The sequence below is a fragment of the Vombatus ursinus genome, unplaced genomic scaffold, assembly GCF_900497805.2.
Source record: "Vombatus ursinus unplaced genomic scaffold, bare-nosed wombat genome assembly UNPS02014791.1, whole genome shotgun sequence".
In the NCBI taxonomy this organism is placed as follows: Eukaryota; Metazoa; Chordata; class Mammalia; order Diprotodontia; family Vombatidae; genus Vombatus; species Vombatus ursinus.
This window is the reverse complement of record NW_020954569.1, coordinates 61,717,243-61,732,651: the sequence shown is the minus strand read 5'-3', so window position 1 is coordinate 61,732,651 and position 15,409 is coordinate 61,717,243. Positions and strand designations below refer to the sequence as shown.

The following is a 15,409-nucleotide window of genomic DNA, read 5'->3' as shown; positions in this document are numbered from 1 at the left end:
CAGAAACCAGAACGAAGGCCTCATGATTCCCAAGCCTATGATCTTTCCACTATCCACATTGCTTTTCTGCCTCACTGGGCAGGTGTGAGGATCATGGGAGAAAACAGATGTGAAAGTACTCTGGACAAAAATGTCACCACAGCTATACAAATTAAAATACAAGGAAAGTGTTATGGCAAGAATGGAGCCAACTGTGAGCCCCTAGAAATGACAGGAGCCAAGTCTGGTAACTGGGCAATTTATTGAAGCTCAAACAGCCCCAGAATAATACAGTCTGGTTTAGGAAAATATTAATCAGATTGTTTCTTTAATGTGATCATGGTGACAGGCCCCCCTTGGCTGCCCTGAAATAACTCTCTTATTTTCTGATAAGTTATGCTTCTTGTTTGTTGATTCTTCTGAGTGAAACCGTGACAGTGTTTTCCATTGAACTAAAGCTCAGAAAATGCAGAAATGAGAACCAACTCTGCCCCTGGCTAGGTGAAGTCCCAAGGTTCAGCTCTACCAGGCTGAAAGGGAAATCAGGAACATGCCTTGGGCTTACGGTTAATTTAACTCCTTTCGCAGGGTAGGCTTCACCACCCAGATAAGAAAGGCCAATGAAAATGAAAGACAGATTTGCCAAATGACTTTGGGTGGGTGGGTAAGGGGGAATCAAGTTTAGATCATTTATCTCCCACAGCATATCCAAAAAGGACAGGAATGGTAATCTGACTTCATTAACCCAAGAGACCACCACCATAACAAATCCCATGCTGGATATTAGGGTAGAGGTTTGAAGGGGAAATATGAACTTTCCTTAAATGATGACTCTTAACTAATAACTGTATTTTTCTCTGAAATCTGCTAGCCTGGAAAATGTATCTAATTATTCAATAATGGACAGCTCCCACCTCCTATAATTATTCATTCCTGAGGAGGAATATGAGAATGGAATGGATAAGAAAGCCCTTGCAGGCCTAAGGGATTTGTATCCTCCCCCAATCCTTCTGCATTTCAGCCATGGGAGGAAGGCCCTTTAATTCTAAGCTTTGGGGTAAAGAACTGTATATTACTGTGGTTTTATAACTCTCTTGACACTTAAGGCAGGGATCCCGTACTTTTTATGTGTTAAGGAGCTACTTACTTGGCTCTTCATTGGAAGCTGTATATCCCATCCAGTGGTTTGTGGGGGATACTGGCAGGAAAGTGGGAGCCTCGTGGGTGTGTGAAGGTTTGGTGATGGAATGTGGGGGAAGGGGATAATGACAAAACACTCTTTGGTACTGCTAGGAAGCCACAGGTAGCAGGAAGGGGATGTGATGAATACTGCTGGTATGACACATCAACTCCCCAGTGGAAATGCCCTCAGGATAAAAAAGGGTTCACCCAATCATAGATTCTGTGCTGGAAAGGAACGTGAAGGCCATTTAGCCCAGTCCTCTAATTTTACAGATGAGGAAACCAATACCAAGAAAGTTTAAGTCAGGTCACTCAGCGTGTATGTGACAGGGATAGGATTTGAACCCTTTGAAGTCCTCTGACTCCAAAGCCAACACTCTTTCCACCGTACTGTGTTGAAAGGAGTTATGGCATTGTCACATACACACACCTCTCTGTCCCTTAGCCATGCTCTCTCCCTAGAGCCTAAAAATACTAGAGATGCAGGGGAGCTGTGAGCCTTAGTCCCTTGCTGTGGCTCTCTGAAGCCAGCATTTTAAATGCAGACAGGCTCCACGGAGAGAGGATGCTGTTACTCTCCAGCTTCCCTATCTTCCTTGAGTCTTACCACCATTTTTAATAACTGAGAAGTAAAAGAAAAGTCCTGTGTTTAAGAGCTAAAGCCATGATCTCACTAGGTTGAGGTCTGTGACTTGCTGGTTGATCAAAATTAACCTGCTGAGAATCCCTGAGTGGGGTCCCACCTTTGGAAGGAGACATCTCAAGTTAATTCTATGCTCTTTGCTAGGATAATAGGAGCTGTGACATTTTGAGGATCTCATAGAGAAACCTATAGGTTTTTCTTAAGGATTTCTCTTTCTGCTCTCACCAATGACAATACACGCTACCTAGCCATATCTCTCGCATCTTTCTTTCATCTCTGATAAGAAAGCAAAGATGCCAATGATTTTTGCAATTAAGAATTTGACAGCTACTGGAGGCTCATGGACCTCAAATAATTTTCTAAGAAAACAAACAGAGGATACAGGGGAGTATATGGAAGCTTAACAAACCATGGAAAGAAATGCTATGTAGTCACTAAACCAACTGTAAGAGGAAACTGTTTTCATTTGATTCCAACACTTTGACTAGTGAACATAAAAAAGGTGAAGATGATGAAATTCTAATGTCCAAAGCCTAGGAAGTAAGGAATCGACTTAAACTTTAAATAGGATCTCTGTGGCAGGCAATATCGCCTTCATTTAGAATAGTCAGTGCTGAGCCGTGGACTTACCTGGAGACACTGAGGAGTCATAGGTGCTTCTTTCCTTTCGGTTCATCCTGAAGGCTTGGATGTCCTTTTCCCTGTAAGTTCCAAAACCTTCAAAGCTCCTTCTTTTACTCCCACTCACTTCACTGTCCCACTTGTCATTCAATGGGTTCATGTTGCCAAACACATCCAAGGTCTCTGACCTCGTGCTGCTGCTGCTCTCTCCACTGCTGCCACTGGAGAACTTCTTTGTACAGGGGTCAGCAGGGTCTCCACTAATGTCTCCTTTTTCCTTCACCTGCGTCCACTGTTGGGCATCAGAGAGCGACAGGGTCGACAGGGTGTCAACCTCAAAGTTGTTCTTAGAAGCTTTGTGGCTGACCTCATTGTGTTGGTGTTTCTGTTTCTCCTTATGCCTACTCTTCTCGCCCACCATGGAGAGGTCTTTGTCAGCGCTGCTCAACCGCTCGCTCAAGACATGGCTAGAGAAGCTCGTGGACTTGCCTGCAAAGAGACCGCTCAGGTCATCATGGGTCCCCAGGATTCGGTCCTCCTTGTGCTTGTGTTTGTGTTTGTGTTTCCTTTTGTGGAGGCGACCACTGGACAACCCAGCACTACCCACCTTTGGAGGATTGAGAGAGGGCTGTAGGTCTCCAAGGCCCATGCCCACAGGTGTCTGCAGATGCACCCCATGCTTTGCTTTGTGCCTGGCAGTACTGGACATCTTCACATGGGAGCTTGCATGGAACTGGGGTGGCGGCACTGTCGGCCTCATAAATGGTGAAGCTGTGCCAAGAGTGTGAGATAGGTACAAAGGAGCTGGGTACTGACCGTAATAACCAAGGTTCATCATAGGCATTGATGTGTAAGGCATTCCATAGGGTGCATAGTAACTTCCACTGGGGATAGGGTAGCTGAACCCCTGTAAAAAAGGCACCTTTGTCATGGTGTCATTGGTTTTGGCAGGCCTACCACGCTTCTTCTTGGACTTCATGTCTGAGGTCCTTCGAAGATAGAGCAAGGGGTCATACTGTATATATGGCACCGGGTAATAGTGATCAAAGTTGATTCTAAAAATACTGGGATATGGGTTCTCATGATAGAATGTGTAACTCCGGTGGGAGATCCTGAACATCTGGAACTTGCTGATGAGTTCTTCTAGGTCCGCAAGGAACTGGAGGTTGTCACGGTTCTGCAGGCTTTTTCTTTTCCGCTTGTGCTTTGGCTTCTTGATGCTTTCGTGGGCGAGGAAATTGTCCACGATGAGATGCTTCTGCCGGTGGCCATGTCGGTTCTTTGTGCTGGTGTCAGATGGAATGGCCTCCGGATTGTCCAAAGAGCAGAAGTCAAAAGAGTACCGCCGGCGGGATTCTGAACTCTTCTCGGCTTGATCAGATGTGCTGTTGTTGTCCGTCCCAATGCCACTGTCACTAGGGATTGTCTCCTCGCTATGTGACTCGCTGACAGGGGACAGTGTGATTTCCTTCAGGGACCCAATCTCACACAGGTGTGAAGGTGAGTTGGCCATCAACCTGGGAGGTGACAGCTTCCAGGTTCCACTGTGTAATCCTTTCTGGGTTTTGGTAGGAAGAGCACCGATGGGCTGAAGATTTGGCATAGTTTTCAACTCTGAAAAATTGATTTCAGTGCTGGCGGGGCTCAGGTTGCCATTAGACCCGACTAACTGCGTGGAAAGTGGGTGCATAGCTGCTGGTGAAGATGCCACAAGTGACTGAAAGTTGGAAGGCACGGCTGGAATATCCGGCTGGCTAGAAACAGGCCTTGGGTGCTTGATGGCTGTCTTAGGTTCTTCAGATGGGGGCTGCAGCTCTGCCCTAGGTTTTCTGCCCCTCTTTTTGCCAATGTAGATGGTCCCTCTCTTGCTGACATTGATCTGCTTCCCCAGTCTGCTGTCAATGGCTGCTCCCCCAGGATTGGTCTGGGGCGGTACTTTTGCCTTCAGGGCAATGCTGCTGGAGCAGGACAAGATCTGATTCAAGATGTTTTTCCTTTTAAGAGTCTTCATCTTGTTGATGGTCTTGATGGTCTTCTTGTCCAGTACACCAAGCTTTCCAACTTTTTTGTGGAATTTCATCTCGCTCATAGATTTTTCCTCTCCTGGCACTAGCTGGGCCAGTTTGGCTAAATTGCGTCTTCTCTTCCTCTTCTTAGTGCCAGGGAATTCCCGGCTGATTGGGCTGACGGGGCTGGTGGAAGTCCCCTCGTGGATTGTCTCAACGGTGAGGAGAGGTTGTTTCTTTGGCCGTCCCCTCTTCTTTTTGACTGGTGTGATCACAGTGAGACTGTCTGTGTTTGTGTACAGAGGACTAGATGGTGTGATAGGATATGCGGAAGGTGGCTCCACCATGAGTTTTTCAGAAGTGGCCACGGCTGACTCCCGCAGCATACTGGTGGGTTTTGGTTTGCTGCAAGTCCACCTCCGCTTTGCTGCAAATTTAGGGTGCTGAATTTCTGGCAGCTTGCTTGAGAGGGGTGGATCTGTGCATGGCGGAGGAGTCATGAGCAGGGGGGTTTTTCGCAGTCTGGCCGCATTACTTGAGAGAACCTTCTCCGCACTTACAACACCTTCCAGCACAACCGAAGAGGGCTCATTCTCCATCATTTTAGCAAGCTTGGTAGTGCGAGGATCTTTCTTACTTCCTTCGGGATGAGAGAGCATCCTGCTAGCTACTTCACTGCTCATGGGGATTCCAGAAGCCAAGGCTTTCTCTGGTATGATTTTTTCCACCATTGTTTTCACAGACTGCCTCTTCTTCCTTTTATGGCTAGGTGGATCTAGGGTTGGAGTCTTGATGGGAATAGTGATCCGGACATGATTCGTATCATTTTCAGGATTACTGATGGGACTCACATTTTGCCTGGCTGGTGACACCTCTTGGATGTTATCTGTGGAATAGCCTTCCTTTTTCCCTTCCAAGTTATCGTGAGTTTTGGTCTCAAATGCTTTTTGGGCATTCTTGACCCAGTCCAGGTCTGAGTTTTGTATGGTTTGATTTATTAAGTCTTTTTTACTTGACTTTTTCTTGCTGTTTGCAGTAGGGGGATCTGGGGGCTCCATTGATCCTCCTCCATCTTGATCTACTAAGGATGGGAGTCCATTGCACTCAGCTGAGCTGGTGGTCTGGGCTGGTGAATTGACGCTGCTTGGAGCTGGGACCACATTACCCAAAAGCAGATCTTTGCTGCTGCTGGACAACTGACTCCATGTGCTGCTCACACTACCTTTCTTCCCTTGGGACTTGGCAAAGGAAGCCACAGGCTCAAGGGTTGGAATTTTGGTGGAGCCTGGAGTTTCTCGACTAGACTCCGTCCCAATGAAGCAATTCTGAGTGGTCGGACCATTATCCGAGCTGGCAGACCAATCTATGTGGCTCTGGCTGCTGCCTTTTTGCTGGTGCTTTGGTTTTAAGGTGTCTCCAGTAAAGTCCTGTTGGAGGCTGGGATCATAGTGGAGGGTTGAGTGTTTCTGTGGCCTCTCATAAACCTGAGAGAAAGAGAAGGAGGAGGGGGATGAGTACATTGGTGCCATTAACAAAGTTAATGTTGAGGCTCTTAATTATCTGAAAGTTAGAGGCAAATGACTACTTTAACAACTTCTAACTCCAAGCCATTTTATAAGGGTTCCTTAAACTGCAGTGATAAAACTATATTAACATTGTTCTCAAATGAACCTTAAATGAGGTCTAATCTCAAGGCCCTGCTTTCAAATAAAATAGAATCATAGTCTAACTACTTTAAGTTTAAAATTAGAATCATAGAATGTTAGGGCTGAAATGGACTTTAAAAGGCATTAAGCACAAACTACTTCATTTTACAGATGAGGAAGCCCAGGTGAAAGGAGTCTCTTTGCCCAAGGTCACACTGCTGTTTAATAGCAAAGCAGGGACTAGAGCCTGGGTTTTCTGACTCTTAGCTTATGTTTCTTTCCACTCTACCATGATGCCTCCCTACTCCCTCTCCAACCTCCTCCTAAAAAATGTACTTCTCTCCCCTCTTCAATTTTTCCTTGATATTTTGTAGATTATAACATTATTCACATTTCACCGAAGTGCTATCACAACTCATGAAGTAAATACTCTCTGTGGGAGAGTGCAGAAGAAATTCTAAGATCTGAAGGCTAGAAACACAAAAAAGGTCTGCCATTCATGGAACGGGGAACCATTAGAGGATAGAAAAGAAATGATAAGATGAGAGAGAATGGGCCTTTCCAACCACCCATCATTGCAGCATATGATTTTATTTTTAGGACCTATACCCCACCCCCATAGGGTGCTGTAAATGGTAATGCCCTCTATAAGCTATTAACATTAATAATTATATTTTTTGCTAAGAAAAATAATTACTGTAATTTACTTCTAATGGGGATCCTTTAACCTCTTAAGACAATTTCTTATAGTACCACAGGGGGTTCTTCATTTTCTGAGGCACACCCTGGGAATGGACTATTCTAGGAAAATCAATATCCCTCTTGGGATACTGCCTTGGAATTTTGCCAACTCGTCTTCATTCCAAGCCTATTCCTGACTAAATCACTTCGACTTCAGAAGCTTTCTTGGAATTCTTTAGCTGGAAAGGATAGAGGTCAGTTGAGCATTTAAGGGTGGGGAAAACAGAATCAATATGATAGAGTGAGTGAATGCAGACTCGTTCATCAGGTTCACCAACACCAGAACCAATAGGCAGCTTTTAAAGCTCACATTAAAGACACACACATACTTAAAACAACAACAATAACAAAACTTGATTTTAGATTGTTAGTAGAAAATTTAAAGAATGTATGTCCCCCAAAGTGGGGGACTGAAAATGTAGATAGGTTCAAGAAATGATCAAAGGATCAAAGATTTAAGAATTAAATTAAGAAATTAATCAATTAAGAAGTGATCACAGGATCAAAGATTGAAGGTCCTGGTAAGTACTTGAATGTTTTTCTACTACAATACCCTCATTTTACAGGTGAGGAAACTGATGCTAAGATCAGAGGAGTACATTTTGGCTAGAATGGACAGCACTGAAAAGGAAAAAAAAAAAAAAAAACAAGTCAGGGCAGGAGAAGAAGCCCTAATGGGAGACAACTCTCAATTTGGGAAGATACCAAAACTACCTATTGGAACAAAAACCTTGGCAAGAATGTTTCAATCAAATTATGGTTAATCACATTGAAAAGTTAAAATGTTAGGAGTGTCTGGGCTGCTAACCTTTTGAGGTTCATGTTATATATGTTAAGCTATCAAAGCTTAAAATTTTACTCAAATTTTTGTGATCTCTTCTGTGTCCCATGGGATAGAGCCAAGGTAATAGTTTTTGAATAATATGCTTTCATATCTGGGTGTGTATAGAGGTACGGTCAATCAGTCCAGAAGGATTTATAAAGTCTCTACTCTGTGCAAGGCATTATTGGAGGTACTGTAGATACCCCAAAACAAAACTGTCACTGACCTTAAGGAGCAAACATTCTACCACCATAAGCAACAAATACAAATACAAGAAAATAAAAATAAACACAAAGTAAATACAAGTTGATTTTCTTTGGAGGGTGGGGGCAGTAGCAGCAGGAGATACCAGGAAAGGCCTCATGTAGGAGATGAATGATGGCACAGTGGATACAGTGCTGAGCTTATAGTCAGGAAGACTCACCTTCATGTGTTCAAATCTGGTCTCTGATACTTACTAGCTATGTGACCCTGGACAAGTCACTTAATCTTGTTGGCCTCATTTTCCTCAACTGTAAAATGAGCTAGAGAAGGAAACGGCAAACCAATCCAGTATCTTTTCCAAGAAAACCCCAAATGAGGTCAGAAAGAGTCAGACATGAACTAACAACAATAAAAGGAGATGAATGGAAGCTGAGCTGTGCTTTGAAGGAAGCTGGGTGCTGTAAGAGGCAGAGAGGAGGAGAGGGTGGATTCTAGGCATCAGACACAGCTAGTACAAAGACATGAAGGCAGAATATGGTGTGGTGAGAATAAAACTAAGGAATCCAGCATGGCTGGATTATTGAAAGCATGAAAGGGAATAAAGTAGGCTGTAAAGTAGTAAAGTAAAGGGAGTAGGCTGGAGTCAGAACGTGAAGGTGTTTCAATGCATTAAATATAGGAATCTGTTTTTTCATTCTGGTGACAAAAGGAAGGCAATAGAGCTGACTGAGCGTCAGAATGACTTGCTTGGTTAAACCCATGCTTTATCGATATTGCTCTGGCCACTTTGTGGAGGATGATTTTGAGAAGTGAGACTTTTAGCAGACAGACCAGCTAGAAGGCTACTTGTAATGATTCATGCAAGAGGGGATGAGAGAATGAAATAACATGGTGGCCATGTGAGTGGAAAGGCACAGGGGTGGGATGTGTTGTGCCAGTAGAATTGACAACTGCTTGGATATGTGGAGTGAATGGAGGGTGAGGAATTGATGAGGTTGACCTTTTGAACATGAGTGACAAAAAAGCTTGGGGTGTTTTCTACAGAAATAAGAACCTTTGGAATGGGAGTGGGCTTGGGGGGAAATATAATGCTTTCTGTTTTGAATATGTTGAATTTGAAAACCCTAAACATCACTGAATTTGAAATGTCCAAAACAGGCATCTGGGGATATATTACTCAGCTCAAGAGACAGACTACAGTAGGCTGTAGAGATCTGGGAGTCATTCGCAGAGAGACGATAATTAAACCCATGAGAACTAATGAAATCACCAAAAAAGAGATGGTAGAGAAGGGAAGCTTGAGACAGGGCCTTGGGCCACATCTACAGTTGAGGCATGTGACAAGGAGGATCAAATAAGAGGTGTGAATCAGACAGAAAACAGGAAAACTAACAGAGAAAAGAGTCAATGAAACCTCAAAAGGAGGGGATATGTAGGAGGAAAGAGTGGCCATGCAGGGAGGTCAAGAAAAGGTCATTAGATTTGGCAATTAAGAGATCACTGGTAACCTTGGAGAGAACAGTTCTGGCTGAGTGATGAAGCCAGATGTTAGAGGATTTAGAAGACAGTGAAAAGAGTAGAGACAATCAGTGTAGACCAATTTTTCAAGGAGTTTGGCTGAGAGAGGGATATTTGAGATATAGGATAATAGAATATAGCTATAGTGAGGATTTTTTAAAGGATGGGAAAGCATGGGTTTTTTTCTAGGCAGCTAGGAAGAAATCAGTAATAATAATAACTAGCTTTTATTGGCTATTTTTATTATGTAGTGCTTTACTATTTGCAAAGCACTTTATATTTGTCATTATCATTTGATCCTTAGAGGAATCCTGTAACATATTACTATTATCTCTTTTTTTGTAGATGAAGAAAGTGAAGCTGACTTGCCCAAAGTCACATTTCTATTCAATGTCTGAAAGAGGATTTGAACTTCGGATTAAGTTACCTATTGTACCACCTAGTTGCGTGAATAAAGTGAGAGATCAGACATTTAAGAGAGGATGGGGAATGATGCACTGGAAAATTTGGAAGGAGAAAGGATCAAGGATAAACGTAGTATGGTTGTGTTTAATAAATATTTTTTCTATTAGCGACCATATTTATATTTAAGGAAGAATATTCTAGCAGTAGTATAAAGGATGGTGCAGAGAAGAGAGAGTGGAGGAAGGAAATTTTGTAAGGAGGGTATTATAATAGTCTAGAAGGGCACTGAGTCCATTTGAGGGTGGTAGCAGTGGGAATAGAAAAAGAAAATATGGAGGAGATGCTGCAGAGGTAAAATGGACAGAAATTGATGCAGGATGTAAGGGATAGGAATGGTTAAGGAAAACTTGAAGATTTCAAATGTAGGAAATTTGGTTCAAAGTGACTTTAACAAAATGAAGACATAAAAGGAACACGTCTAAAGGTAAAAGTAAGTTTGGATTGGGATGAGCTAAGTTGGATGACATGGAAAGAAGGAATTCCTGTAGACAACTGGAGATGTGAATTAGATTAGAGAAAGAAGTAAGGCTAGAGATAGAAGGGTAGGAGGCATCTTCAATAAAAATGGTAGTGGAAGCTATGAGATTTCTAAGAGAGGTAAAAAGTATGGAGAAATAAGAGAATATGGCCAAGGATGGAACCTTGATAAACAGCAGATATCAGTGAAGTAGACTGAGAAGGAAAGGTAACCGAAGAACCAAAAGACTATGAAGTATTTGATGCTAAGGGAGGAGAAAATATCCTGTAGAAGTGGATGTTAAGTAGTGTTAAATGCTATAGAGAGGTCAAGGAGAATGAGGACTGGAAAAAAAAGGCCATTAGATTTAGAGATTAGAAAGTCATTGGTTATATCTGAAGGTACTCTCGTATTCTATTGGGGATGATTCAGTATGCTTGGCACCTGCACATAACATAACAATGAGATAGATTTTTCCAGTACCTAAGCTAGTCACTGTGAGTAAATCAGCAAATATACATTCATATTCTATTATATGTGCAGTCTTATACTTTTCATTGAGTATGAGTGGAGGTAGACATTGGGCTGACTTATAGCATATGCAACTCAAGTCCCTTGTCCTTGCCTAACTTACAAACTGGGGGAAAAAATATACAACATCTAAAGAAAAATTATAAAGCAAACAGAGCAAGGGAATATAATTCGAATGGTAAACTACTTTTTTTATTATTATTTTTAATTGTTTTCAATGTTCTTTTTTTAAAAACTTTTGAGTTTGAAAGTCTCTCCCTCTCTCTTACTCTCCCCCACTTACTGAAAAGGCAAACAGTATGATATCAATTGATTTATTGTTGTTTTTTAACCAGTTTGGAAGAATTTATTGACACTGATGAACTAGAATGTATACTAAGAAGGATAACCAGGATGGAAAGGATATGTAAAACCATCACATGTAAAATACTGGTAAAGGAATTGAGGACGCATTTCCTGCTTACTGACACAGCTAGATGGCTCAGTGGATTCAGCCTTGGGCCTACAGTCAGAACACCTGAGTTCAAATCCAGCCTCTGACACTTACTAGCTGTGTGACTTGGGCAAGGCACTTAACCTCTGCCTTAATCCACTAGAGGAGGAAATGGCAAACTAGTATCTTTTCCAAGAAAACTCCATGGACAGTATGGTTCACAGGGTCACAAAGAGTCAGACATGACTGAACAACAACAATGCTGTTATTATGAGAAAACAAGATTAGACTTGTTCTTCTTGGTCTTAGAGGACACAGATAAGAACAGTAAGCAAAACTTACAAAGAAGCAGATAATAAATTGTAGACAAAAAAGAGCTTCCTAAGAATAAGATCTGTCCAACAATAGAATGTTTAAGTTTTGAAAGGTAATTCATTCCCTTTCATTGGAGGTCTTCAAAAAGATGTTGGAAGACCACTTATTTGTAACATTATACCTATGACCTAGGCACTGAGTGGGGATTGGCCTAAATCAGTGCTGTCAAACTCAAACAGAAACAGATGCCTGGAAGGGGGAGGTGGATGGGTAGGGAGCTCATTTTGACTTAGGAAACCACAAATTAATATTACCTATGCTGTGTTGTGTTTTTATTTATTTTGTTAAAGACGTCTCAGTTACATTTTAATCTGGTTCAGACCACACCTGGAAGTTTTTCAGGCTTCCTGAGGGCTTTGATCTCACAACCCCATTGCTCCATGGAGCTCAATGATTGTCAGTGCACCTGTCTATCATTCAACCAACAAGCATTCATTGATTACCTACTCTTTTAGATGCTGAGAATATAAAGACCAAAATTAAGCAATTTCTTCTATCAATGAGTTTACATTCTATGTATCAAAGGGATGAATCAGACACATCATATGATAAGTCTAACAACCAGAACACTGAGTTTTGACTTGGTTTTAATTTGAGTATGCAAGTGGCATTCTTTTTTTTTTCCCACATAAGAACTATAGCACGACACCAGGGGAACTCTATAACTCAAGCAGAATGAATGGGTGAATGATAACAAAAATAAATCACCAAGAGGGGGAACGTTGGCATTCAACTAAGGGTTTATAACAATACACAGAGCTTAAAATTGTTAGACTTTGGGTAAAAAAGCTTGCTAGGCGTTTAATGATCTATTACCCTCATAAGAAATTTCTTCTTCCAATGCAATATTAACTCTTCCCCACCTCCTAATTATTTCACTTTCCGGTTAATTCTTCCTTTGACAAAGACTATGTGATTGTAAGCAGGTTGGATTTCACTGCCTGCATTTGATAGGTGGGCCTGGTTACTTAAAAGAACTAGCAGATCAGCGGAAAGTAATGCAGTTAAGTGTATTGGTTCTCAGTGTATCCATCTGGATCACTGCCTGATCCCATTGTTCCTAATGTCTCCGCTTCAATTTGCCCTGCTGAGAGAGCACTACAATCAAAGGGCACGGTGGACAAAAGAGAAGCACAACAAACGAACAGGAGTAATAGCAGGGAAATGGTCCTTTAAACCCTCCAGTCAGATGGGAAGAGAAGAGGGAAAGAGACAGAAAGGAGGAGAATGGCTTTCAATGGGGTCAGAGGAAGCATGGCTCCTCACAAGTCCTGGCTGATGGCGGTATCTAGTTGTACTTCACAAAATCCTATTTCTCTATCTGTCAACTAGGACGTATTATATACATGGCGGCAAGGCTGTCAGTTCCAATATATCCTGCCTTGAGAACTGAGCACTTACTCTATGGAGAGAGATGAAGTTGAAAAGTGTGAAAAAAGAAGTGAGATGTGGGGTCAGGCCAGAGTGTGGGTGCAGGTAAGAAGAATAGTAAGAATAGAAATATTATCCTCATCTTTTTGGATTTTCATTTTGCGATTTTTGTTAGCTTTTATTTCTATTTTTTTCCATTTAAGTTATGAGCTCCTTGTGAACAGAACATTTATCTTCTAACATCTTATCACAGTGTATCCTTAAATATGGTCCATAAAATGATTGTGCACTAGATTTTTCCACTATTTTCCATGCTCTGTGTTAACCACAATAAATTTTAAATTATAAATGGACCCCCTGTATGCTTTTTTAACCACTCCTTAACAGCTGGTGTGTGCTTAGAGTATATGTTTTAATTTGGTTGTACTTTAAGGCAATAAATGTGTCCTTTATGCCCACAGAATAAAACAAATTTTAGCTTACAGAATCCTATTTTAAAAGCACTAGTGAAATTTACTATTTCCAGGATGCCTGTGGTAAATCCCCCCTCTTCCCACTTTTGTACTGACCATTTCCCACTCCCAGAATGCATCTGCTCCACTCTTTTGCCCTTTATGATCCCCAAGGCTTCCTCAAGGGTCAGTTAATCTCCACCTTCCCACTTTCCACCTGAGCTTTTCTTTCCTGAGCCCCAAGATATTAGTGTCTTCTCCAGCCCCAAAATCATCATGCATTTATTTTGCATCTACTTCATATATATGTTCACGCAATACTATGTAGAAATGTACATGTATGTGATCATCTCTGAACATGTATATATACGCATGTGTATACATGTGTATGTGTATATGTATATATATACATATACATATATATTTTTATATATAAACAAGGGCATCTGTACAAGCATGTTATTTCTCCTAATAGAATGTATGCTCCTTGAGAGTAAGGACTGTTTCATTTTGATCTTTGTATCTAGCACAATGCCTAGCTCATAGAAGCCAATAAAATAAATGTTTGTTGATTATTTTATTGAAAAGGAATAACTTTTGTTCCAATGTATCCAGTCTGAAAATCCAGGTTCTCCTAAAGGAAAGTTAGACTAAAGGAATTATAGACTTTTACTTGATGGGGGAAAAAACCTAATGGATGTCAGAAAACTATATAATATTTTCTAGGGGAGATTTTTTAAATTATCTCTGCCATTGCCAAAGATTACTTCATCTAATTGTATGTAATAAGTTTTATAGGGGAAGCAAAACATGTGTAAAGAATATGAAAGATGGGAAGCGAAGGGAGGTAGGGAACAAACATTTATTCAGTGACTACTATGTACCAGAAACTGTGCTAATACAAATACTAATTTCATTTGATCCTCACAACAACTCTGGGAGGAAGGTGCTATTATTATCTCTATTTAGAGTTGGGGAAACTGAGTCAGACAGAGGTAAAGTGACTTGCCCATGGTCACACAGCTAATAATTATCTGAGGCCAGCTTTTAACTTAGATCTTCTTGACTGCAGGCCCAGGGATCTATCCACTGTGCTACTTAGTTGCCTATAGGTGGACCATACTCCTTTAAAAAATATATTACTTAAATCTTCTGTTTTTGCATCATCTTTATCTCCCAATCTGTCTCCCTCCTCTTCCCAGAGATCCATTACTCATAATAAAGAAAAAAGAAAAATAAGTATAAACTATTTCTTATTCTGAAACTCACTCATCTACAAATTTAAGACCATTGCTACAACAAAAGAGTTTTCCAAGGTCGTAAATGGCTGCTGTGATACTTGTGTCACTTTCCATGGGGTTATAAGAATTACAAAAAATTTCAGAGGTCATCGAGTCCAACCTCCTCAGAGTCTAAGTGAAGTGACTCAACTAGGGTCACGCAGGTCACATTAGCAGAGTTGGTATTCCTATTAAGACCCCGACTCCAAATCCAGTGCTCTTTCCACTGAATTACATTTAATACTATATAATCCTCAGGGCCTTCTTAGAATCAGAACACGTTAGAGATGGAGGAGACCTTAGATATTACCTAATCCAAACTCCCATTTGACATATAGAGGCAATTAACTGGAACAAGTCAAAAGGCAAATTAGCAGAGCTAGGACTAGAAGAAGCCTTGGCACCCAAGTCTTGTCTCAGACTGTGAGGCATATGATTCATTTACAGAATATTCGAGCTCTGCCATTAGCTGACACTTGGTAGATGTTGCTAAGTTGAATTACTGCTACAAGTGACCTCAGAGATCACACAGTCCGATTCCCATATTTTACAGGCAAAAAAGCGAGCCCCAGGTACTCAGGCTTCCCTAATAGTCTACAAGGGTTCCTTCTAGGGAATTCAAGATGCTGGAAAGGATAATTTCCCAGTTCAGTCTGGGTTCTAACACCAGGAATACAAAAGC

General features: G+C 41.4%; 1 protein-coding gene across 2 annotated transcripts in view; it reads right to left on the bottom strand.

Moving 5' to 3' along the window:
- SETBP1 (SET binding protein 1) overlaps positions 1 to 15,409 on the bottom strand; it is a 480,012-nt gene that overhangs the window by 142,192 nt on the left and 322,411 nt on the right. For both annotated transcript variants that reach the window (XM_027868892.1, XM_027868893.1), the window contains exon 5: positions 2,435 to 5,915. In XM_027868892.1, coding sequence (XP_027724693.1) covers positions 2,435 to 5,915 — 3,481 coding nt within the window. The remainder of the gene's footprint in view (positions 1 to 2,434; positions 5,916 to 15,409) is intronic.